The 27,046-nt window shown below is 40.6% G+C and overlaps 1 protein-coding gene and 1 non-coding gene across 4 annotated transcripts in view; one reads left to right on the forward strand and one right to left on the reverse strand.

The window, feature by feature from the left end:
• The window catches only part of RAB22A (RAB22A, member RAS oncogene family), a 64,642-nt gene extending 40,755 nt beyond the window's left edge, over positions 1–23,887 (forward strand). For all 3 annotated transcript variants that reach the window (XM_039479404.2, XM_074406704.1, XM_039479405.2), the window contains exons 4-7: positions 9,131–9,202; positions 9,288–9,394; positions 9,940–10,049; positions 15,965–23,887. In XM_039479404.2, coding sequence (XP_039335338.1) covers positions 9,131–9,202; positions 9,288–9,394; positions 9,940–10,049; positions 15,965–16,062 — 387 coding nt within the window. In that variant the 3' untranslated portion in view covers positions 16,063–23,887. The remainder of the gene's footprint in view (positions 1–9,130; positions 9,203–9,287; positions 9,395–9,939; positions 10,050–15,964) is intronic.
• Positions 23,888–26,115: 2,228 nt separating this feature from the next.
• Positions 26,116–26,257, reverse strand: LOC120368035 (U4 spliceosomal RNA). Its single transcript, XR_005582257.1, has one exon. It is a non-coding gene; the product is annotated as a U4 spliceosomal RNA (small nuclear RNA).
• Positions 26,258–27,046: the final 789 nt, after the last annotated feature.

A 27,046-nucleotide genomic window follows, 5' to 3' on the forward strand; every position in this document is an offset into this window, starting at 1 on the left:
TAACGTCTCTTTTTTTCTGGAACATGAAGAATAACACAAGGGTGTTTGCCTCTCTCCCTTTCTGCCAGCATGGTAACAGAAGTCTGTGAAGTTTTAGACTTTGCTGGTTTTCCTGCCTCTGACTTTCCCTTTTCTAATTGGTTCTGCAATAAGAGTAGTTGCTCTGAGATGCAAACCTGCCTCTGGCCTGCCTGATGCACCATCATGCAGCCCAGAGCTGCACAGGAGATGCTCATGGGGCCAGGCCACAGGCCAGGGGACTGACCAGGAGGCCCTGCATAGAGAAAACAGGAGAGGAGCACCAGCTGATGAGCACTCACTCCAGCCAGTGGTTGCTGGGCATGAGCACATGTCCAGGGTTGCCACAGCACAGTGCTAAGGAAAGCCACACATCTGGCAGCTACCGACAAATTGTTAGAAATGCTGGGATGATCGCACAAGACACGTCTTGTGAGCCTGTCTGGGTCAAGGACTGCCACTTTATCCTGGGATATGCACTGAAGGTCCAGAATGTGCCATCCACAGCCAGGCTCTATTTTCACCTCCTCCCACCAATCTGTCCTCTAGTATAGACTGCGTGCAGTTCTCCGGCATGCCATAGTTTCATGCCCTTCCACCTTTTGCCTAGAAAACTCTATTCAGCCTTCAGAACCTACCTCTGACATCACCTAAAGGAGGCTTTCCTGCCATCCCTGCTCTCAGATGAGTAATCATATCGCCACACTCCCGTGTTGCTCAAACCACATCTGGAGGTCATCCTGGGTTCCTCCCTCACCCTCAGCGCTGCACACCTGCTCCATCTGGGCATCCTGACAACTTCATTCTCTAAATGTATCGCAAATAGATTCACTTCTCCATCTCCACTCCCAGCACCCTGCTCTCAGCCACCTTAGCCATTCACTGAGTATTCCTTTAGCCTTTTCATGGGTCCCCTGCTTTCCCTCTGTCTATGACATGTCCTCATAGGACCCAGAGGAATCTTCTGGAAACAGAAATCAGCCCGTTTTTGCCCTGCTTGTTATCCTTCAGCGACTTCCCACTGCACCCCTCATTAACAGTCACACTCTGAACAGAGACCTCCCAAGCCTTTTGAGACTTGCTCGAGCCTCCCCCTGGGCGCCTCTCTTCTCAGGGCCTCCAGCACTCCTTGGCCTCATGCCTCTGGACACACTGTTCCTTCTCACCGAAACACTCTGTTCCCTTCCCTGGAACCCAGCTGGCTCCATTCCCGTCTTTTGGTCTCAAGTTAAATGTCACATCCTCAGAGTTTTCTCTAAACCCCCTGCACCTAAGCAGGGTCCCAACTTTGTTCTTCATTACTGCCCTTACTCATTTTCCTCAGAACATGCATTAAAAATTGTCCTTAGATACCTGTCTACTCACCTTAATTGACAGAGTCTCCCATCAGACTGTAACTCAAGAGCTGGGACCACATGTCTTTTTCACTGCTGTATTCCCAGAGCCTAGCCTGGTGCCTAACCTAGAGCTGGTGTTCAGATATTGGTTGGTTGGATGAATCAGCAAATAAACTCTTTGGAGTATTCGTTTGTATGCTGAAGCCTTTTATTGCACTCATCCATGGGATTGTCACCTGTTTCCTTACCTGTCTGCCTTTCATTATACTGTAAGCTCCTCAAGGTCAGGAACTGCCTTCGTATCTCTGCTCTCAGCCCCTGGCACATGGTATTGGTGCCCATAGGTTTTTGTCTCCTGTTTGCCAGCCCTACTTAGGCACAGATAAGGACAGCTCCTCTACCTACTTTTACCATGTGAGTAGTGCATGACTGAAATTTTAAATTTCTGGCGTTGTATGTTTATTACTCTCTGTAGTTAGGAGATTTATTATGGAACCAGAATTGTCATAAAATGAAAACCCTTTTGATGAATTGACCATTCAAACATGCTCCCCATTTGACATCTCGTACTGCGCATAGTTTTGACAGATGTGTTGTCTTTCTGATGGTCCAGCTACATTTGATTGCAAAGTGATTTCATTAAGTCAATGAAAGTGATTTTGGAGAATTTCTCAAATGTCATGTGAAGCCCTCGAGGGTAGGGATCTTGTTAACTTAAATGAAGAGGAAAAATACTTATCAGGATGATGATACAAGTGCTTCAGAAGATAATGGTTTGTGTATCAAAGGGTTAAGAGGGGCCTAGGGAAAATTGATGAAGCCCTCAAATACTTTTCTAAAAATTGCCGTTTTTATGATAAGACTATAAAGTCACACGTGAAATGAAGGATATCATATTGTGCTAGCATAGAGTTTTATCAGAAGATTCATAGCCAAGTTATCAATCAAGTTCGACTCAGTGTTCATCCAGAAAATTAGCTCCTGGCTGCAATAATAAACCTAAGTTTTTTCAAATACCACATAAAATGAGACTTGATTTTACAATTTTAAATTTATCTCCTTAAGATAGAGCTTTTGTGAGACCATTTTGTCTTTTTATTTGCTATCTTGAAAGAATGCATTTTAAGTCACCTTTTTCCACCAATTATCCTTCATTAACAAAGACTCCGGTGGTAGTATAGAGACAGACACAGCACATACATTAAAAAGCATCATAAATATACCATACATGTAGCAAGAACATGTCAAATACTTGCCATCTGTGTGTGATTATATAAAAGATAGCTTCTTGGCCAGGCAGGGTGGCTCACCCCTGTAATCCCAGCACTTTGGGAGGCCAAGGCAGGCGGATTGCCTAAGGTCAGGAGGTCAAGACAAGCCTGGCCAACATGGTAAAACCCCATCTCTACTAAAAATACAAAAATTAGCCCACAGTGTTGGCACACACCTGTGGTCCCAGCTACGTGGGAGGCTGAGCCAGGAGAATCACTTGATCCCGGGAGGCAGAGATTACATTTAGCTGAGAACACACCACTGCACTCCAGCCTGGGCTACAGAGCAAGACTCCATCTGAAAAAAAAAGAAAAAAAAAAAAAGGCTTCTTAAGCAGAATCTAATAGACATTGCATCCAGTCTTTAAAGATTTGCATTTCTGCATTCATAATGTAGTTTCTCCCAATGACTGTTTTTACAGAGACCAGAACATTAGGAAGGCTCAGACTTATTTATTGTCACAATAGTCATGTAAGGAGTTGTTTTGTTTAGAATCAGGAACAAGCGTAGTGGCTTAGTATCATCTAGAGTTGAGGCAGACAGTCCCAGAAACCAGAGTCTACAGTGCATCGTCCACACTGTCCAGTGCAGTTACCATCCACACGAAGAGACAAGAAGACCCGACTCCATGAGTAGAAGGAAACCCAAAAACAATCCCATTATTAGAATTTGCAGACATAGAATTTACACATATATATTTGGGCCAAATCCAACCTGTTGCCAATTTTTGGTAAATAAAGCTTTCCTGGGAACATGGCCATGCTTGCTTCTTTATCGTCTGTGGCAGGGATGTCCAAACTTTTGGCTTCCCTGGGCCACACTGGAAGAATTGTCTCAGGCCACATATAAAATACACTAACATTGACGATAGCTGATGAACTTTTAAAAAAAGAAATTGAAAAAACATCTCAATGTTTTAAGAAAGTTTATGGGTTTGTGTTGGACCACATTCAAATCCATCCTGGGCCACATAACGGGCCGCAGGTTAGACAAGCTTGATCTGTGGCTACCTTCACTCTACAATAGTAGAGTTGAGTAGTTGCAGCAGAGGTTAAGCAACCCATAAAGCCAAAATATTTCCTACCTGGCCTTTATCAGAAAAAGTTTGCCATCCCTTGATCTAGAGCCAGGTTTGAAGCAGAGATGTGCTGACATCTCTTGAGTCTCTTACCTGCTTCCACCTTCTTTATTTGCATCAGAAGGACATGAAAGTTTCAATGTCAGCAGTAGTAGAATGGCTGGCCCTCCCACAGATAACAATTTTATGTTAACTCTGGACAAAACACTTGAAAAACAACTGTTTGAAGGCACTGCAGAGCAACCAAATGCAGTCAGAGACTGCATTTGGAGAGCTTTCTGGTGTGAGAGCCACATTTTGACAGCCTTTTCCCAGTGGACGTTTCCCAGTTCGTGTGGCACTGGATATCTAGCTCACACAGAAAGCTTGTGTTGAGCACAGAGTTTAGGACTGCTAGAATAGCCAGAAAAAGGAGGCAGATCGCAGAAAAGGGGGATCTAACAAGGAGGGACCCCCTAAAATCGGTTTATAAATTTCCCTGAAGTTGTTTTGACCCCCAAGTTGTGAATTCACAAGAGAGACATTGTAAAATGCAGCAGAAACCAGTAGCTGGAAAGGGTGACAAGACAGCAGAGATTTCAGCTGCTCCTCAGGGACAGACTTCAGAGTTTGAGTCCAATCCTACTGTGTTAGAGAGGATTTCTAAACACCTTGGGCATTCCAATGAAACTTCAGAAGGGCCACGCTCTAGGAGTAGAAATCGTGTCCTAGGACTGAGGGCAGACCCAAATAGACACCCCTCCCCCACCCCCCACCAACGTGTAAAACCAATCTCAGGGCCAGGTGCAGTAGCCCATGCCTATAATCTCAACACTTTGGGAAGCCAAGGCAGGCAGATCATGAGGTCAGGAGTTCAAGACCAGCCTGGCCAACACAGTGAAACCTCATCTGTACTAAAAATACAAAAATTAACTGGGCGTGGTGGCAGGCCCCTGTAATCCCAGCTACTGGGGAGGCTGAGACAGGAGGATCACTTGAACCCATGAGGCGGAGGTTGCAGTGAGCTGAAATCACGCCACTGCACTTCAGTGTGGGCAACAGAGCTAGACTCCGTCTCAAAAGAAAAAAAAGTCTCAGATGAGTCACCAGTGACTTAATACTCTGCAGAGGAGATAAAAACCAAGAGTCTACAGTGCATCATCCACACTGTCCCATGGACAATCAGCACTGCTGCACATATGAAGAAACAGGAAGGCATGACCCAGTGAGTAGCAGCAAATCCTAAAGTGACCCTTTTCTTGGAATTTGCAGACACAGAATTTAAAGCACATATTTTACATATGTTCAGAGGTTCAAAGAAAAGTAGGCCAAGCACAGTGGCTCACACCTATAATCTCAGCACTTTAGGAGGCCAAGACAGGCATATCGCTTGAGTCGAGGAGTTCCAGACCAGCCTGGACAATATGGCAAAAGCCCATATCTTAAGGAAAAAAAAAAAAAAGAGTGTTAATGACTTAACTGCAGATGAGGACTCTCTCACAGAATGGAAACTAATGAAGAATCACATTAAAATGCTAAAACTGAAAGCTGTAATATCTAAGATGAAAAATTCATTGGAGGCAGAACAAATGAATCAGAAGAATAGAAAAACAGTAGAAAAATATGGACAGAGTCTCAGTATCATAGGGACAAATTCAAACAGTCTAACGTGTGGTGGGAGAGCCAGGAGGAGCAAAGAGAGAGATGGGAACAGAAAAAAAGATTTCGAGAAATAATGGCTGAAAATTTCCCAAATTTGGTGAAACATCAAAACTCACAAATCCAAGAAGTTCAACAAATCTCTAATTGCAAAGAAAACCATACCTAGGTAAATCATAGACTGCTGAAAGCCAAAGGCAAAGAGAAAGTCTTGAATGCAGCCAGAGGTAAAAGACACATAAACAGGAGAATAACAGTATGAATGATGGCTAACTTGACACAGAAACAATGGAGACCAGAAGCCAGTGGAACAGGATCTTTAACGTGCTAAGAGCAAAAACCTATTAATTCGCCAAAATTACTTTTCAAATATAAAATCAAAGTAAAAACATTTTTAGAAAAACAGAAACAGAAGGCCGGGTGCAGTGGCTCACGCCTGTAATCCCACCACTTTGGAAGGCCGAGGCAGGTGGATCACGAGGTCAAGAGATCGAGACCATCCTGGTCAACAAGGTGAAACCCCATCTCTACTAAAAATACAAAAATTAGCTGGGCATGGTGGTGCGTGCCTGTAGTCCCAGCTACTCAGGAGGCTGAGACAGGAGAATTGCTTGAACCCAGGAGGCGGAGGTTGCGGTGAGCCGAGATCGCGCCATTGCACTCCAGGCTGGGTAACAAGAGCGAAACTCTGTCTCAAAAAAAAAAAGAAAAACAGAAACAGAAATCAACAGCAGATGTCCCAGAAAGTTTTTCACACTAAAGGGAAATGACACCAAATGGTAATTCAGATGAAATAATAACCACTAGAAATGGCAAATAGAAACATCTGTTTTTCTTAAGTTATGCAAAAGATAACTGGCTATTTCATTCAAAAATTATAACATTGGATTGTATAGTATATGTAGATTTAGAATTTTTTTTTTTTTTTTTTTTTTTGAGACAGAGTTTCACTCTTGTTGCCCAGGCTAGAGTGCAATGGCACAATCTTGGCTCACCACAACCTCCGCGTCTCAAATTCAAGCGATTCTCCTGCCTCAGCCTCCCAGGTAGCTGGGATTACAGGCATGCACCACCATACCCAGCCAATTTTTGTATTTTTAGTAGAGACGGGGTTTCTCCATGTTGGTCAGGTTGGTCTTGAACTCTTAACCTCAGGTGTTCCACCCACCTCGGCCTCCCAAAGTGCTGGGATTACAGGTGTAAGTCACTACGCCTGGCCATATTCAGAATATTTGATAGTGGTAGCACAAAGAATGGTAGGATAACAGAAATTAGACTTTTGCAAGTCTCTGATACTTTACATCAAGTGGTACATTTTAAACTCTAGAAAAACATATAGTAGGCCAGGCACAATGGCTCCCACCTGTTATCCCAGCATTTTGAAAGTCCAAGACAGGTGGATCACTTGAGACCAGGAATTCAAAATCAGCCTGTTCAACATGACAGAACCCCAGATCTACTAAGAACAAAAGTTAGCTGGCCATGGTGGCACTTAACTGTAATCTCAGCTACTTGGGCGACTGAGACACAAGAATCGCTTGAACCCAGCAGGCAGAGGTTGCAGTGAGCTGAGATCACGCTACTGCACTCTAGCCTGGGTGACAGAGCGAGACTCTGTCTCAAAAAAAAAAAAGGAAAAGAAAACTACACGGTATATGTTATCGTTACAAAAGCAACAACTTAAAAAACAGGCAAGTAGAGCTCAGAAGTCAGCAGGAAGTTAATACACTGAAAATAAACACAGAAAAATTCAGGCAGTGCAAAAGCGAGAAAGAAAGGAGGAACAGGAATTTTTAAAAGAAATGGAACAGATACTAAATAAAATGGTAAACCTGAATCTAAATGTAGTAGTAAATACATTAAATGTAAAGGAACTGAACCGTCCACTTATAAGGCAAAGGTCAAAAATCAGGGCCCAACTATGTGCTGGTTATAAGAGAACTACTATAAATATGAAAACGAGGTTAGGAAATAATAGAATGGTAAAGGATATTGTATGCACATAATAAAAGAAACCCATGTGATTATATAATATCCATAAAATCGACAGGAAAACAAGGTGGAAGGAGGACACGATAAGAATATTGAGGAACTTTCCATGTTGATAGAACTGTTTGACATCTTAGTAGATGGCATTCACACAGATATATACATTTGTTAGTTTATCAGATTGTACTGTTAAGATCTTTGCTTTTCTCTATTATGAGTTTTACTTTACGAATTTGAAGGAAGAAAACACAACCCTGTAAAGGACATTGCCAATATAAGTACATCAAAAATGAAAGCTAATACCATAACCTTTATTCCATCTGTGTACTTCTGTTTCATTTTCTCTTACACTGTCAAAGTCAACCCAACACTTTATATGTTTTTTACTCAATAATATAGTTTTCTTTTCTGTGCTGCTTTCTTGCTTGTAACCTTTATTTTTGTTCTCTTTTCTCTAAAACTTAATGTCTCCTTTATTGGAAGTTAGTAGGCTTTCACCCCAGAGGCAGGGATTTCTCTCACAAAGCCTAGTAACAGTTTCTGTATATGGACATTGAGGTCTGACACTTAGTTTGACAGCTCCCCACACTCACACAGTTCTTACTCGTTTGTTCACCAATTCTTGATAACCTGTAGCGTGCCAGATGCTAGGCCCTGAGATAAAATGGTGTGTTCAGCAGACATGCTGACATCCTGACATCCCTCATGGAGCTTACAGTCAGAATTCCACTTTCTTCTGTAAAACTAAAATTAATATGAAACTTTAAAAGCCAAAAGGTTAAACTCAGTGAATAAGGAGTTCCAGAATCCATAGCATGTATGTGGTTTATGTATATGCACCAAATGCTTCCCTGTACTAATGCCTGCCTGTGTTCAGGGTAAACCACCATTAACAACAGGATGCGAATACATTGGCATCAGATCATAAGTCGGAGTCAGGCTTCAGAGTCAGGGTGTAAGACGAAAATTAAGTATAAGCGAAATTCTTGTCATTAAACATTGGCATCAAATTCAGTGGCTGAGGTGCTCACACCAGACGTGTGCCCAAGAACCGAGGTTGACAGAGGAAAGAGCTTCATGGTCTCCATCTCACACTCATCAAGAGAAATAGCTCTCTTAAGTCACGCTTGTTGTTTAAATGGTTATTCCTCTCCTTTCTCTTTCCTCCCTGTTGTGTGTCATGGGGTGCAGGCGCTGGGATGATGAGTGGGAAGAAGCTGTGTATACAGGGTTAAATTCATGTAAATGAAATGAGATCTGCACCCAGCATTTGGGAATTGCCACGCATGGAGATACCAGAAAAGCAAGTCACAAACTCATCTAAGTAGTGGACGTAAATGTGTACTCATTTCTGAAGGACAATCAGTGTTTAGATTACAGGGTTTTCTTCATGACACCCAAATGCAGGCACTTCTCTGGGGAACTGTTTACAGCATCGTTTTTATCTCCGTGGTGGTTAGGGAAGCCAAAGTTGAAAGGACTGTTGAACAAATGAATTTGGGAATCATAACATTGAGTTCAATTAAAAAGCCTTTTTAGCTAAAACAATTGTTTATAGTGCCATATTTAATTTCAATAAAACTGTATTCTAAACTATCTTCTGAGAGACATTTCAGTGTTACATTAAAAGTTTTTGCCTTTGGTAATTACTGGTTCATTTGCTTTAAAGCAGCATGTCATTTTCTTTGGCTTAAGAGAAAGATTACCTTTTGTGCAGGGATAATGGGCTTACAAGTCTAGTAAAAAACATATTTAACCAATTTCCCCAATTTTGTTTATTTTTCCCCTTCCTCTGCAGTTTCGTGCCTTAGCACCAATGTACTATCGAGGGTCGGCCGCAGCTATAATCGTTTATGATATCACAAAAGAAGTAAGACTATATAGTTTTCTTTAGACAGTTTTGAAAACTCTCTTTTAGTTGCTTACATCTCCAGTTGCTCTCCTTTGTGTTACAGGAGACATTTTCAACATTAAAGAATTGGGTGAAAGAGCTTCGACAGCATGGCCCACCTAATATTGTAGTTGCCATTGCAGGAAATAAGTGTGATCTTATTGATGTAAGGTAAGTTATTAGAACAAGGATTACAATGCCTGTTATGCGTTCCTTTTCTTAATGAGCAATATCCAGTATAAGAATCTTGCTTTTATCTCTGACATTGAAAAATTCCTTTTGGTTATGTGGTTGGAGTCCTGAAGTTTCAAACGAAAATTCAGATTTCAGGCATTTGAAGCTCATTATGTATATAGACAGGAGTGCAATTTACAGAAACACTGGTTGCATTGCACCCAACATTGTCTGAAATCAGAGGAGCCGCCAGGCTCCCATAACTTAGAATACTTGAATGCAGAAAGCACATTTATTAACAGTTTCTCTGGGCCACTTCCATCAGTCCCAAAAGCAAGGGCTTTCTGAAAATTTTGGCGAGTTGTGTTTTGTTTTGTTTAACCGTGGATGTGGTGTAATTGGGAAGACCATGTCTCAGGGCCCATCTGGCAGCCATTCAGGACATCCTTTGTCATCATAAATCTGGTTAACTACTGGCTAGGTGGGGATAAAACCAAGATCTTCCTGGGTAGAATTTCTGATATGCAGTTGTTGCCTTCCAGAGAAGTCATGGAGAGAGATGCAAAGGACTACGCCGACTCTATTCATGCAATTTTTGTAGAGACCAGCGCAAAAAACGCGATAAACATAAATGAACTCTTTATAGAAATTAGTGAGTATCTCTGTGCCTTATCCATTTCCTGTGTAAAAGCAACTTAACACAGAATGATCTTCCTGGTTAGAATTCCTATCTTACTTAGAGCAATCTAGTCTCTGATACTGTGCTCAATGAAATGAGATTGGAGAAGGTAAGAGTGATGGCCAGTTTTTATCATGTTACAGTTCCTGAAGAGCTGCTGCCCTTCTAGAAAGAATGTTGCTACTGAATAAATAATGTACAGGGCATAGAGATCATGAAAGCTGTCCATTTCTTTGTCTATTTAAATGTGTTTCAGTTAGTCATCCAAGGTGATTGAAAATGAACTCAATAAAGGGAAATGAAATGCAGGTATAATTCCACTGTAAGAAAACCCTCAAAAAATAATGCTAGGCAAGTGAAAGGTAAGACCTGTTTTCCCCCTTTCTGTTCCCTTTCCTGAAGTGTTAATATGATGATACTAGACGGGCGAGAGGCTGCTGCATGCCTTTGGGATCCTCTGCAGATTGTATCTATGTTTATTCATTTCATTCAAATTCATCAAAATATTTATTGGGAGCTGCTCCAGGCTCAGGGGAAATAGCCTTGAAGAAGATAGATGCAGCCCCTGCTCTCCTGGAGCGCACATTCTACAGCAGGAGACATACAGTGAAGACCAAATAAATAGGATCATTTCAGATCATAATAAGGAATTCGAAGAAAATAATTTAGGATGAAGTGAAGCAATGTCTGCAAGTGATCAGAGAAGGCCTCTCTAAGGAGGCACTCAGAGCTAAGGTCCAATTGAGCAGGCCCTGCAGAGCTGTGGGGAGTCACATGAACTGAACATGTCAGACTTCCAGGTGGAAAAAAGCAGAAAGCCATCAGAGCAGGGTGGACTTACACATTAAGATGAGAGCCAGCCAGGCGCGGTGGCTCACGCCTGTAATCCCAGCACTTTGGGAGGCCGAGGCGGGCGGATCACAAGGTCAAGAGATCAAGATCATCCTGGTCAACATGGTGAAACCCCATCTCTACTAAAAATACAAAAAATTAGCTGGGCGTGGTGGCGTGTGCCTGTAATCCCAGCTACTCAGGAGGCTGAGGCAGGAGAATTGCCTGAACCCAGGAGGCAGAGGTTGCGGTGAGCCAAGATCGCACCATTGCACTCCAGCCAGGGGAACAAGAGTGAAACTCCGTCTCAGAAAAATAAAAAATAAAAATAAAGATGAGAGCCAAGGTGACTGAGGCAGGGAGGGTCCTTGGCCATTGTGTCAAGGAGGCACATGAACCCCAGAGCCCACCAAGACCAGGCAAGGACGACCCATGAGCAGAGAGGCCCAGGTGAAGCCCTGGGAACCCTAGCTCAGGCCAGGCCCAGCTTCATCAGTTGGGGCCACGCTGGAATGTGGGCCCCTGGTTGCTAAGGTGGTTTTCACATTTTTTTAAACATGTCCTATTGTTTAGATTTGGGCAATAATTCAAGTATTTTCAGAGTACTTTGCAGGCCTAAAGAGCCCACCTGCCACCAAATACGGCCAGTGAACTACTGATTGCACCATCTAGGCCAGCCCCTTCATTTCAAAGTCATGTTAAAAAGTCACGATGTGCCTGGGCATGGTGGTTGTCACCTATAATTCCAGCTACTCCAGAGGCTGAGGAAGGATTATCACTTGAGGTCAGGAGTTCAAGACCATGCTGGGCAACATAGTACAACCCTGTGTCTAATAAAAATAAAAATAGGGCCAGACACGGTGGCTCACGCCTGTAATCCCAGCACTTTGGGAGGCCGAGGAGGGTGGATCACGAGGTCAAGAGATGGAGACCATCTTGGCCAACATGGTGAAACCCCGTCTCTACTAAAAATGCAAAAAATTAGCCAGACGTGGTGGCACATGCCTGTAATCCCAGCTACTTGGGAGGCGAGACAGGAGAATTGCTTGAACCCAGGAGGCAGAGGTTGCGGTGAGCCGAGAATGCGCCACCGCACTCCAGCCTGGGCAACAAGAGCGAAACTCCATCTCAAAATAAATAAATAAATAAATAAATAAAAATAACAGGGTGTTGTGGCGTGCGCGTATAGTCCTAGCCACTTGGGAAGCTGAGGTGGGAGGATGACTTGAGCTTAGGAATTTGAGGCTGTAGTCAGCTAGTGATCGCACCACTGCACTCCAACTTAGATGACAGAGCAAAACCCTATCTCTTAAAAAACAAAAATCATGTGTATTGTTGTCCTAGATGTAAATAACAGATACCCAGATGGATTTTTGAAAGGCAACATAAAGCCAGTTGGGAATTTTTCACAGCTCAAGCTAAAATAGATATCTAAGTGTGTGGCGTCATGAGTATGTTAAAATTACCACTGTCTTTTTGTGTTCTTGACTATAGTGGTATTAAAAACAGGAAGGTAGGCCAGATGTGGTGACTCACACCTATAATCCCAGCACTTTGGGAGGCTGAGGTGGGTGGATCACTTGAGGTCAGGAGTTTGAGATCAGCCTGGCCAACATGGTGAAACCCCATCTCTACTAAAAATGCAAAATTAGCCGGGCGTGGTGGTGCATGCCTATAATCCCAGCTACTTGGGAGGCTGCAGCAGGAAAATCACTTGAACCCAGGAGGTGGAGATTGCCGTTAGCCAAAATCACACCATTGCACTCCAGCCTAGGCAACAAGAGTGAGACTCCATCTCAAACAAACAAACAAAAAAAGGAAGGTAGTAATCTATGCCAAAAATGAAAATTCTTATATAAAAACTAGTATGTACATATTGATTTTAACTGTGAAAAATAAAACCTGTATGTTCACAAAGATTAGAAAAATTGAGAGATATGTACATAGACTTTATTATTCACTGGTTTAGTAAAACTGCATGCGCACAGTGCCTGGCACACTGATTTTGTATTGAAGTGTTATGGACATACAGAAATGTGTGCTTATCAGAGGTGCAAGGCACAGCGAATTTTTGCAAATCGAATATACTCCAGTGCTTGGCACTCTGGTTGGGACATGGCAGTTCCTACACCCAGGGGTAACCATCCTGATACTAATTCTTCAGATTGGTTTACCTGTTTTTGTTTTACATAAATTTTGTACTTTGTATTTTGTAAAACGTTCTCTGTTTCCTCTTGTGTGTCTGGCGTCTTTCATTCTCATGGCTGATTTGTGGGTGTCAGTGTCAGAGTCTGAGTTGTAGGGGTAAGGGTAATATCTACAAAGTAATTTACATCCATTCTGCTGTGGATAGACATTTGGGTAGCTGTTTCCAGTTTAGAGTGATTACAGACAGTACTGCTCCAAACATTCTGATCTTATTCTTTGGTGAACATCTGTACACATTTTTGTTAAGTATATTTATACTCACAAGAAAAATTGCTGATCATTGAGTATGCATGCATTCAGTGTAGCTTTACTGCCAACGAGTTTTCAGAGTGGTGGTTGTATTAGTTGACACCCATATCAGTAGTGTATGAGAATGGGGTCACTTTGTCTCTGGTTAGTAGGCAGTGATCTACATTTTCATGACAGTTAATGAAGTTGAGCACATTTCCAAATATTTATTCACGTTTATTGTATCTACATATCCTCCTTTGTGAAGTGCCTGTTTAGTCTTTTACCTGTTTTCCTATTGGGTTACCTGCCTTCTTAATTGTTTATAATTCTTTATTTCGGGTATGAGCCACTTACTGACTGTGTATATTGGAAGTATCTTCTACTGTATGGCTTGCCTTTTATTTTTTTAGTCAACTCTTTCAGTGAATCTAAGTTTTTAATCTTCGTATAATCTGATTTATCCTTATTTTCCTTCATGTTTAGCTGCTTTCATTTTTTTGGTTGCTATTTCAGAAATCATTACCTATTCCCAGCCCATGAAAATATTCTCCTCTGCTTTCTTCTTAAAATATTATTTGTTCCACAATTTTTGATGTCATATTTCATAGATGTCTGTGATACCGGGTATATTTCAATATCCATTTATTGAGAATAATGACGAGAAGCTTCAGTAAAGCTTTTAAACAAATTTGTAGTATATTCACAGCAGTGTCTAGTCATTTGAAAAGTAGTTACAAGACACTGGGAAATACTTTATCAGTGTGGAAACTATGCTGCGTACTCCCCACACAGATCTGCAGACAACTCAAAGTGATGGAGGCTCAAGACTTGACAGCTAAGAACCTGAGAGTCAGCAGAGGGGCCATCTTAGCTTTGTTAATGTCCATTTATTCCATGTTTACAAAATACGTCTGTGTCAGGTATTGTGCTGTTAAGATATTGGAAACATAAAGATGGACAAGATACTAGAAACATAAAGGTGAACAAATAGGGTCTCTTCCCTAAAAGAGCTTAGGGTCTAATGTGAGGGAAATAGTCATGTAAACAGATATGAGATATGTAATAACCTGTTTCTGGAGTCCTGATTGATTGTAGTATCTGAGATGCTGGAGAGTAAGGAAGTGGGAGGGTGTCAGGAAAGCCTTTGTACAATAAGCAACCCTTGAGTTATCAGCCAGGTAGGTAGATGGGTGATTTAAGGATTCTCTCGAAATTGGCATTATGCTTCACAGAGCAGTAAAGTGAAACCTGTTCATTCTCATGCATTGTTGGTAGGAGAATATAGTGACACAGCCTTTTCAGAGGATAATTTGGCAGCATCTGTCAAAATTTAAATTGCACATTCTTCCTGCATTTGTGCTAGATAGACACTGGAATATAGTGTATGTGTCAGACAAGTACCAGGAGTAGCATAGCATGACATAGCTCTTCCACTCCTGGCATCAGTCCTACACATATACTCATAAGTTCACAAAGATGCTTCTTGCATCTTTGTTAATAACATCAAAATATTGGAAACAAACTAAATACCCAGCAATAGAGAAATGGTTGAATGAGTGCTGGCCCGTCTATAAATGCAATATTTTAGAGCTGTTAAAAAGAAAGCCGCAGGCCAGGCACAGTGGCTCACACCAGTGATCCCAGCACTTTGAGAGGCCGAGGCAGCCAGATTGCCTAAGGTCAGGAGTTCGAGACCAGCCTGGCCAGCATGGCAAAACCCCATCTCTACTAAAAATATAAAAATTAGACGGGCATGGTAGTGCACACCTGTAGTCCCAGCTACTCAGAAGGTTGAGGCGGGAGAATCACTTGAATCTAGGAAACTGAGTTTGCAGTGAGCCGAGATCATGCCACTGCACTCCAGCCTAGGCAATAGAACCGATACCCTGTCTCAAAAAGAAATAGTCGGCAACTCTTTCTCCAAGTACTATGATACCACAATCCCCAGGATGTTTTGAGTGAAAGTATCAAGATGGAGAATGGTGCATACAGTTTGCTTTATTTATTGCCCCATTTGGCCTTGGAAAGGGAAGGTGGGTAGGGATATAGGTGTGCCTGTGAGTGTTTGTGCATATATGTCTCTGGAAGGCTGCATAAGAAATAGGTCGCAGTGGTGGCCTTGGTCATGAGATAGAGGAACAGCCATGTTCTGACTGAACTTTTCAAAAATAAATCATATGTATTACCTACTCAGAACAAAATGTTCTAATGTGTGGCTTTTTTTAATTAAAAAACTTTTGCTAAGTGCTGTGTGATACCCTTGTTTGGATGCTGGGGCAGCAACAGGACATGCGGAAAAACTGGTGCCATCTGAAAAATGTCTAGAGTTGATGGTGATGTGGCAATGTTGAACTCTTCATTTTGACAAGTGTCCCATGGTAATATATCAACACTGGGGAAACTGGGTGGGAGATACACAGGATCTCTCTATATCATCTTTGCAACTTTTCTATAAATCTAAAATTATTCCAGCATAAAAACTTTATTAGGCTTTTTTTTTTTTTTTTTTTTACTTCAGTGAAACCTGTCAAATTGCATCTGTAAAATTGCTGTGTCTGAGCATGGACAGATTTAGAAAGTTAAATCTCATTCCCTTCCCTCTTCTTATCTTGCTTTAGGTCGAAGAATTCCATCCACTGACGCCAACCCGCCATCTGGCGGTAAGGGCTTCAAACTCCGAAGACAGCCTTCAGAGCCAAAGCGCAGCTGCTGCTGACCGAACCTCAGCCTCTCAGACTTGATGATGAAGTTGGTGGTCCTGACAGTTAGCAGGAGGGCTGGGGTCCTGCCACCAGTTTCCACCTAGCCGGTCTTGAGTCTTCTCCGTGCAAAAAGGATTCATAGATATTGACCAGTCTCTTCTCCAAAGACTGCAGCAATGATATTTCAGTCTGTGGACTTCTATTATGTAAAGAATCTCTAGTGTACAAAGGGACTACATCACTGGCTTTTGACTTTGCTGAAAAGGAACATATAATTGTATGGATGGTAAGATTAAATTGTTGAGTAGTTTTGTAATCAAGATTTTATGTAACATTTGTAAAGGGAAAATTAGCACTTTTGTGGTTCTTAAGGGAAAAAAAAGACCTTGTGGAGATTATAATTTCCTTGGTTTCTGTTACCACTGTTAGAGGGAGTTGTATCATTTATAGTAGGATGGTCTAAGTGGAGAAAGGACAATTATTATCTGAAGCTAAAATGGGTTATTTATAGGACTGATGGAAATGACTTCATCTCTGCCATCTCTAAAGCACTTTTCATTGCCTATGTTAGCCTAGGATACGTACAGTAAATTAGCAATGATAGCAGCAGATCCCTAGCTCACCCTGGGTTTGCTTCTGACCTCGTCATGTGTGTGCCACCAAACATGTTATTGGCACCTTTTTAAAATAAGCTCTCATGATCAAGATGGTGATGGTAGAGAAGCTGCCTGGAATAAATTGAGTTTCATGTGTTCTAACTGACTAGCAATTGTTTAAAAAGGAAGAAGAGAGGAAGTAAAGAAGTTGGTGTAAATGCTGTCAATTTTTTTTTTAACCCAAGTATTTTGATGGGGAAAAACAAGTATCTGTTGCTTAGCGTATGTAAAGTTGTAGCCTATATTTATGAGGCCATTGCTTAAAGATTATAAGTTATGTAAATACATTAATAAATTCTAAGTTTCATTTGACATTCCATTGAATCTTGCACCCAGTCTTGCGTATGCCCGCCCAGTTTTCAGCCTCTTAACGGGAGACTCAAGCACACTGGTATTGTATAAAGGCATAGAGCACTTAGCGTCAGTCTTTAAAGGTTTCTCTGCCTTCCTTGCCACCCACCCGCCTCCTGCCAGATCCCGTCTGTAAATCATAATAAAGACATATGCCACTTTGACAAGCCTGACTAGTCCTTACGAGCCTGGGGGTAAAAGATTAAGCTCCAATTTCAAGTCATTTACCTGGTCTTGATAATAAGTTTCTCTTAGCTTGTACAGCAGCCTCAGACCAGCTGTTTCAGGAGAGCTTTCCTTGTTAACAATTTAGCTGATCTTTCTGTTTCCTTTATTTTCCCCTGCCTCTGTTAGTGGTTAACACTCTTTTCCCTCAGGGAGCCTAATGAGATTTTTAATATAATCTAAAAATAAAGCATTGAAGTGAAGTTGGTGAAAATTTGTTCCTGGTCTAATTTGGCACCCTTCCAACCTGAGTATTGTAAGGGAAGGAAATTTACAAGATTAAATAGGAAATGAAACAGCTTGAATTTCAAACTAAATTGTGTTTTCAGAGCTATCCTTAAACTCAACAGCTGAAACTTTAAAAAATAATTGTTATTGTGTGCCCCCCACTTAATACGGATAAATTTTAATGGGAAAATTATAATTCAGATTAAGTAAAAAACAATTCCCTTTTCCCTGTTGTATATCTTAAGCATTTGGAATTGTGTTTTTTTTTTTTCTATCTTCTGAAATTATATAGAAAGAATGTAGATAGTAAAAATTCTAACTTTGTTTTGTTTAAAAAACATGTGGATGCTCCATCCCCTGTATCTTGCTTCCTCCCCAGGGCTAAATTAGCAAGCTCCTAGAGAAGCCAAGTGATTTCCAGGGCTAGGCCCTTTACACTTGAAAGTAGTTTGACTTTCTTCTGTATACATCCAGATGGTTCACAGGCATCTGGCTACCGCCCTAGTATGTCCCTAGAATTCCCACTGCTGGGCCTCTATCTCCATGACAACAAAATAAAAACAGAGGTTGCTTGACTCATTACTGAAGAGACAAAGCGTGTGTGACCTCTTCTATCTTACTTTACCAAAAGATGGTACAAATATATGACCTTCACATTTTTCCCACCAAACCCACCAGTAGCGGTTGGTGATTGCATGGTGTCTCCACGCATGGGGAAAGGCAAGGTCTTCTGAGCCTCCTCTTAACTGATGAGGCATCTGGATGCGTCTGATCTTAACGTGATGTTTTACTGTACCTACCCCAACGTGGGTCCATCTTGTCAGGCCTTTGCTGATTTCATGATTTCTCACGCTGCCTCCCATATGTAGGGCGTGATTCTGTTTTATTATAGCCACATGTTTTATTAACAGAATGAGTGATATGAAGCTTATACTTAGGCATTTCTGGGCCCCTTCCCTCATTTTCATCAGTGTGCCTAAGAAGTTGACTTGGCACTGTTTCTCATGTAATATCCTTTTAATGCTTAGCAACAACAACAAACTGCTGTCTCAGATCCATAATCCTTAGTGAAAGCAGGGAAAAAATGCTTTTACTTATTTTGTTTGTTTCTAAAATGCAAAGATGAATATTAAAGTCAGAAGCAGTCTTTTATTTTGAACACATTTTGGATTATTAACCTGAGTAAGCAGTGACCTAATACACATTTCGTGCTTTCTTTGGAACAGTTTCTTTTGGAGAAGAGGCTGGATTCAAAGGAATTGAGATGTAGGCCCGTCTATAAAAATTGTTTGGTTTGCTTACAATACAGGGCCATTTTTTAAAACGCTCAGAACTGAACAGAAGAGAAAATTATTAATTAGCTACAAGTATATGTTGACTCTTTTCAGAGAAATTGAAATAAGCTCTTTGCAGGTGTCCAATCCTACAAACCAGTGGTCTCCAGAACTCTTTTCACACAAGTGTTTTTCTGATTCTATGATAATTAATGAACTATCATCTGGTGATTAAAAGAACATAATGTAAGATTATGATTAAGTGTTCTTCATTTTAAACTCTCTGTAAGAAGTGACTGGGGAGAAGTACCTACTGCAAGCCCTTCTGGTTCCAAATGAAACCTCCATCACCTGCTTGTCAGCTGCAGTCAGGATAAGTTCTACACAAAGCAGCTGAAAGATTTTGTTCTTTTCAAAGTAACTTATTTTCTTGTGACCCTTTTACAATATTGTTTGAATTGCCTGCTCCTCATTGTGTACACACTTTCTGGATGTCTGAAAGGACCAGAACGTCTGTGTTAAGGCTTGATCTCCGCCTCTATGTGCGCTGATGTCCTTCTCGAGGTTATTGATTTCTCTTATTCTTACATATCTAAAGGGAAAGGAAACCACCTTTAATTTCACAACTTCTCTTTAAGTCTTGTATGTACCTTTTTTTCTGTTCTCAAGGAGGAAAATTGGTCTAGGAGGCCCTTCTGAATTAAACTCTGGGAAATAGAGTAATGAAAATATCCTTAAGCTAACTTTCCTGTAGCTGTCAAACCAAAATGTCAGTATTTTTAGGGCATTGTGTTAAAATAGGAGATTTAGATTCCGATGACACCGCACTAATTGGCACGTCAGTCTCCAGCTCAAAAAGGCGTTTGCTCATGGTCCAGGCATCTTTTAGATTCTAAGAGTGAATTACAAAATTCTTTTTGGTACTTTCACTTATTCTTTCAGAATATATCAAGGACTTGATTCATGGGCCCTTAGAGTATAAGATACAAGTGCACAGTATGTCACTTAAATAGCAGATGAACCCCCCCCACCAAACATCCACATGTCTCAGCAGGAACCTGTGTAAGAATTGCGAAAACCCTTCTCTTGCAGGGAAAAATTATTGGAAATTCTTTAGCTATACTGGGTACTTGTTCTAGAACATTTGGGAATTGACAGCCCACAAACTCAGGCTGGCTCTCCTCTCTAACCTCACTGGGCTATAAATATTCCTTCTAACTCTGTAATGAAAGTTAAATGACAATGACAAACTATATATATTTTTACAAACCTGTAAAAATCACGATTTACATTTGTTTTAAGGGGACAGTTTTACCAAGTTTGACTCCCAGAGATTTTCTGCCTCAGCAGTTCATATTTTTTAAAGGAAAGAATGGAATGTACCTTCAGAGGTCAAGCCGTTGACTAACTGCCTCCAGTTAGTTTTGATTTATCAAAAGGATTTTTAAATGATTCAAGATAATGTTTAGGCTATTTGTTTTAACTCTTGCTTTACTATGATTTTTAAAAAATAGTCTAAACAACAAATTATCCAGGAGATAAACATGAGACTTTATAGTTCTAGAAAAAAGGGAGTAGGGGTGGAATTTAGCCAAGAAGTTAAAAGAAGCAACCTCTGAAAATGTCTCTTGACAGCGGAGTTTCTTGTCTTGACTCCTAGTAATAGAAATCCAGGCAATTTGATTATCTGATTTGCAAGAAACATTAATGGAATTCTGGGGCATTTGTCCTGTTTTATGTTCAAATGAAAGTCTAAAAAATATTAAAAGGGTATTACATTTTTCAAGAGCCTCCATTTTTTCAATCTAAGAGAATGATAAGTGAGAACCCTATTGTGATGAAGTTTCATTAGACATAATGTGGAAAGTGAATAAATAGAACCAAGACTCTTCATATTTCTCTCTTTGTCTTTCAGTATTCTCTTAGCATATAGGAAAATGATTTACTTTCCAAATCTAGAAGGACTTCCAGTAGCATAGATCAAGTTTAATTTGATGGTCTGTACCGTCAGAAATAACTAATCTGTGTTCTTTTGTTTTAGAGTATAATCAATTATGTATAGGCCAGGATATTTTTGACTTCAAAACAAAAGGATTCATAAGCTTAATAAAAAAAAAAATGAATCTCAAACCTTCCATCTATTTCTGTTACTGTGTTGAACATTTTAGAATCGTAAGATTGAGATGTATCATTAGTAGATGGTGAAATTAAAACCATGGTGTCTAACAGAGTTAACAAGAAAAGTTTAATTTATTGCAAGTTCATTTCTAGATATGTATGGTGCCCAGTGCCCTACAAAATGCATCATAATTGCAGCAACAAAATTCTGTTCATGAACAGGAATTCAGGTGCCAGGTCCTATCAGATAATTAAAAGCCCTAAGGCAGTAATGCTTTTTTTCTTTTTTTTTTTCCTTTTTTTTTTTTTTTCCATTTTTTGAGATGGAGTCTCGTACTTTCGCCCAGACTGGAGTGCACTGGCATGGTCTCAGCTCATTGCAACCTGTCTCCTGGGTTCAAGCAATTCTCCCACCTCCACTTCCTGAGTAGCTGGGATTAGAGACACATACCACCACACCCAGCCAATATTTGTATTTTTAGTAGAAACAGGGTTTTGCCATGTTGGCTTATCTCAAACTCCTGACCTCAGGTGATCCACCCGCCTTGACCTCCCAAAGTGCTGGGATTACAGATGTGAGCCATCGCTCCCAGCCAGTAGTGATTTTTTTTAAAGACCTTTTCTTAATTGACATTAAGACATTATAAGTTTTAAACTGTGGACATTAATAATCTGACAAACAAAACATCCCAGTTTTACTGATTATACCTTTTGCTTGATTGAGGAACTTTTCATTGTTTAGGGAAACTGTTTAATGCAGTCCTATGGAGGAAATCATCCTTAAAATAGCATTTTGTACAGAGGGCCAATGATTTTGACTCAGAACTGAAATTGTCAAGGAAATCCCTGCAGCATGAACGTCATGTTGTAGAAAAGCTGGGCATACCTCTTCCTCTAGGCCAATTAGAGCTCACAGGCCCCCTCAAGTAGAATGGGGTCCACTGGCATGAGCAGTCCCTATGCCCATGCCCATGGTGGTGCTTGACTTTGCTTTGGGGCTTAATCCTCCTATCATTTGCCCGTTACTTTTTAATTAAGTTTATACTTGAATAATCAGTTTTACTCCTGAAAAATTTTGAAGCCAGCACTTGAATTTGTTTATATTCACATACTTTGTATATGAAGTTATGACATTGGAGTTTATGAAACTGTCTTAACGTGGCTCATGCTTGTGACATCAGAGCAACTGGTCAGTTCATTGCAGGGTGAATTAGCAGCAGCTGGCTAGTCAGAGCAACTGATTAGTGGCTCGTTTTGTTTTGTTTTGTTTTGTTTTGTTTGAGATGGAGTTTCTCTCTGTCACCCAGGCTGAAGTACAATGGCGCAATCTTGGCTCACTGAAACCTCTGCCTCCCAGGTTCAAGTAGTTCTGCCTCAGCCTCCTGAGAGGTAGCTCTATTTTTTTTTATTTCTGCATGAATTTCTCCTCAGAAAGATAGCTTTATTTTTAAACCATTTATTGTATTGTGTAGACAGAGCGCTATTGCCCTGGAAAAGATTTTTTTTAACTCTTACGCAGTTCAGTCTTTCCATCATTTCACTTTATGAGTCACTCACATAATCACCAGTCATTCCTCTGACCTTCTTAAGAATTTACATCTTACCGTCTCTGTGATTGAAGCAGACTTCTCGTCTTATTTCGCGTATTCTTCTCATTTTTCTGTAGGCTCTCCCTTAGAGACACATGGCCCCAGCCACCTCCTCAGCATATGTGATAACACCTTTCCCTGCGGCCTTCCATGGTCACAGCAGCAGGGGTTGCCCGCTCCCTCCGGCTGGGGCTTTTTCTAACAAGCACTGTCAGAAATGCACAGGCCTGGGATTGTGGGGAACAGAAGTTGGTTAATGGGTGCAGAAATACAATTAGATAGAAGGAATTGTTCTAGCATTCGCTATTACCGCAGGGAAAGTACGTTTTACAATAATTTGTTATATATTTGAAAATAGCTAGAAGAATCAGAATGTTCCCAAAGCAAAGGAAGATAAGCAAGGTGAAGGAAATCCGTTACCCTGATTCAGTCCATTAGACATTTGCTACAGGTATCAAAATATCACAGGTACCTCAAAAACATGTACAACTCTTAATTTAAAATTTTTGAAAGAAAAGAAAACCGGCCAGAATATAAATAAAATAAGAAAGCCAAAGGCCAATTTTAGGTGAAGAACTCCAGTACTTCAGAAAGAGAAAAGCAGCACTATCTTACTGTGGGAATATGACCAGTTGACAAAATGTTGTTGTTCTTGCCATTGGTAATAAGATGGTTAACATAAGTGGTCAGAACTTTGCTGAATTTGTAACAGAGCATTTGCTAAGTGTGTAAAAGTCCAAATCAAGTCTTAAAGAAAACAGCTACAGCAATGCGCCTACACGGTAAAAAAAAAAAAAAAAAAAAAAAAAAAAAAAAAAAAGCTAAGCCATCCCACCAGCAATCTCTGTTTCTCCTAAGACTGTCATGCCTTTTCAAGACCTGATGCAAGGAATAAGATACTTGTGCCTTTTCATAATAGCATCTCTTATGAAAGTAAAATTCAGTTGCTTACAGTTGTGGCCACTTCGTGGCGCTATGAGAAACAGCCCAAAGGCATGGTCTTGGCTTCACTGCATGACACGTGGCCTGGTTACCTGTAATGGAATGCTGCTGCGGTGGTTTGCCAAGTTTCTCTGGATGTTTGAAGACTTTATTTTTGCAGTCTTAACCTTGGGCTGGACCTAAGTCGATGTAAACCATATGATGTCTGTATTGTTTATAGATGCTGACAAAAGAAAACTAGACCTTTGGTTTTTTGTTGTAAGATTTTTCTTTTCATACCTATGATCCTAGTAGATAGCTTGCAAATGAAAGTTGATTTGCCATACCTTTAAATAATACTGTTTTAGCTTGAATATTCTATAATACACTTTTATAGAGTATAACATGCTGAGTCACTGTTTTGTTGTAAGAAAGGTGTAAACATTTTGTTAATAAAATGCTATGTTTACAAATATATGTATTTGCCTTCCAAATGGTTTCTCTTTGTGATATTACTCATCATATGTTTTTCTTAACCAAATATTCTGAAGTCATTTTCAAATGACTTTTGGATACTGAAGTACCAGAATTTTGACAACCGTAGGTCTGGTGGGCAGCAAGTTATTGGTATCAAGGTATTTGAAGCTTCCCAGCTTCCCGTATCCTTATCTCACCCAACTCCTCCCTCTCCTTGCTCTTCAGTAGTTAAGACGGGGGGTTCTAGAGACAGCTCAGCAAGGCTACCGGTGAGCACTCAGAGGGAAGTTTGCTGCTCCTGGAAGAAAGGAACAGTGCAATGCCCTTATGGAACAAATAGTCTTCCCTCGTCTTCCATTACTTTGGGGATTTCATCAAAGATGCCAGTCTTTCTATCCCAGTGTTGACTTGAACCCTGCACCCCCAGTAGTCTTCATTGCCAGCAGGAGCACTGGCTCACACACAGCCGTGTTCTCTTTGCTGTTCCTTTTAGGTAGAAGCACATTTGCCTGCAGATTGTAGTTGTGCCAAAGAGCACCTGCAAGTTCAAGTGAGGGAACCAGGGAAAGCAGAGAAGGCTTGAGACAGACGCTTGGATTTGAGTGTCATCAGAGCATCTTTCCAGACCTTGTGGCCCTAGACAAGGTCTTTAACCCCTCTGACTTGTGTTTCCTTCGTCTTCACCAAGGGAGAATAGCTTACCGCATGTGGCTATTTTGGTGGGATACTGATATCTGTCATTTAACACAGCATTAACAAAGCATAAACACTCCCACATAATTTATTTTTGTAAGCTGTCTCTGATCATCCTTTTCTGATCCAGTTAAAATAACTTTGATATAAGTCTGGTGGTTTGCTGTTTAGTTTTTTCCATGTTTTTAAGCACAACAGACAAAAAAATGCCATGAATCTTGGGTACAGCTCAATTCAGTTTCACAAAGGTTACCCACATAACCAGCCCTCAGATCACAAAGCGGGACATCTACCATACCTTGCATGCCCTGCCTTGTGCTCCTTTTCTAACATCACTGATGAGTTTTGCCTGGTTTCAACTTTCTATACATACCACATAGTTCCATATGGGTCTGGTTCTTTCATCCAACATGGTATGTCATATTCTCATTCGTTCTCACTGCTATATAGGATTTCACTGTGTGAATAAACCACCATTTATTCTATATTGATAGACATTGGATTTTTCCAGATTTTTGTCATTTAAATGTAGCACAATGAACCTTACATACATCTTTGGTATAAAGGTTTGTACAGTTTCTCCTGGGCATGTGCCTGGGAGTGAAATTAAGGAGTCATGAGAAATACATACACACACACACACGCACACACACACACATATTCTCAACATCTGTAATTGTTTTTGCTTTTGTAGATAGTTTTATAAAGTGGTGTACCTGGCTGGGCATAGTGGCTCACACCTGTAATCCCAACACTTTGGGAGGCAGAGGCAGGTGGGTCACTTGAGGTCAGGAGTTTGAGACCAGCCTGACCAACATGGTGAAACTCTGACTCTACTAAAAATACGAAAATTAGCCAGGCATGGTGGCGGGCTCCTGTAATCCCAGGTACTTGGGAGGCTAAGGCAGGAGAATCACTTGAACCTGGGAGGTGGAGGTTGCAGTGACTAGCCTGCAAACATTGCACTCTAGCCTGAGCAACAAGAGCGAAACCCCATCTCAAAAAATAAAAATAAAGTGGTGTATCAGTATTGCTCCCCTTACCAGTGTACAAGAATTCTAGTTGCACGGCATCCTGGCTAACACTTGACATTATTCTTTTCTGCTTTTAAAGTCTGGAAATCTGCAGTCCAATCTGTTAACAGAACTTACCTCTGAGAAGAGAGGCTTGGGCCACAGAATATCACCTGGTTTTCACTTTCTCCTATAGATGTACTTCTGTACTTTTAAATTTTTTTGCCATGAGTATATATGGACTATTTTCTTATTTAAAAAAATCAGGAACTCTTGCACCCTGATCCTTTCTTCAAATCATTAAAGAAAATTGGCTCAATAATACACTGAAGTTGCATTTGTCTTATTTTTCCCCTTTTAAACACACACACACACACACACACACACACACACACACTTACTTCAATTTGGTCAGTAAAAACCTTAGGGCCAGATTTGGGGCAAGTGTGTAAAACTTTATAGCATACATTCATTTCATTCTGGTATTTATATCGTTTTTATTTTATTTATGTTTTTTTTCAGTCTCTGTAGAGACTGTCAAAAATTGCCAAAGCTGACTATATTTCAAGTCATCATGGCAGGGTATTGGGAAAAGTTTTCAATTAGCAATAATCACGCCTCGGAAAAACTTCATTGGCTGTGATACTGCCAACTGTGCAAAGCTAATATATATCTTTTCAAGCTGCCCTAAACCCTCTTGCACAATAGGGAATAGAGGGAGCATACATAAATACCCGTTAAGAAGGAGAATATCCAGGTGCCCACACTCAGGAAAGAAAAAGAGAATATTAGTCTGTATCCTGTCAAAACAGAACTATGTCAGAAGCCAGTCTCATTTGTTCATGCCAAGAAAAAGGGAATTGCTGCACCAAACAGGAAAACACAAATTAGCACACACCAAAACAAACAGGGATGTTTGAAACGCAGGCACAAAACAACTTCGCTTTGTTTTTCCACAAGCAACTGGCTGCTTGCCTTGGACCTATAAGAACTAAATTATGGACCTAGATTTCTAAGTAACCTTCAAGCTTATTGCAGATTTTTTTCCATTAGAATTTAAGAAGCAGATTTCCGCTGAGATACTAAATTATAAAACACAGAGCCTTTTAAATCTGTCAGTTGTTGGCTTATAATAATACTGGCCATAAACATGATTCTCCACTAAAAATGTCAGTGTTGGTTGGGAAGCCAAGCATCATCAGCCTTCTAGAATTTACCCACCAGGAGTATTGTCGCTTTTCATTATAACACCGGTGGAGCTTGTAAAGAGAGGAAGGGAAAAAAGAAAGCTTTCAGCTAGCACCTGGTCAAAATGAATCACCTTGTTAATTATGATCTTAATCAGACTTCTATTTGCTTTTTTTTTTTTTTGACACAATTTTTCAGCATCTTCCAGGAAACAATCTAAAAATCCAGAGACCACATTTTGAGAAATGTGCTTGAAGGTAACAGA

The sequence above is a fragment of the Saimiri boliviensis genome, chromosome 9 (assembly GCF_048565385.1).
Source record: "Saimiri boliviensis isolate mSaiBol1 chromosome 9, mSaiBol1.pri, whole genome shotgun sequence".
Taxonomy (NCBI): Eukaryota; Metazoa; Chordata; class Mammalia; order Primates; family Cebidae; genus Saimiri; species Saimiri boliviensis.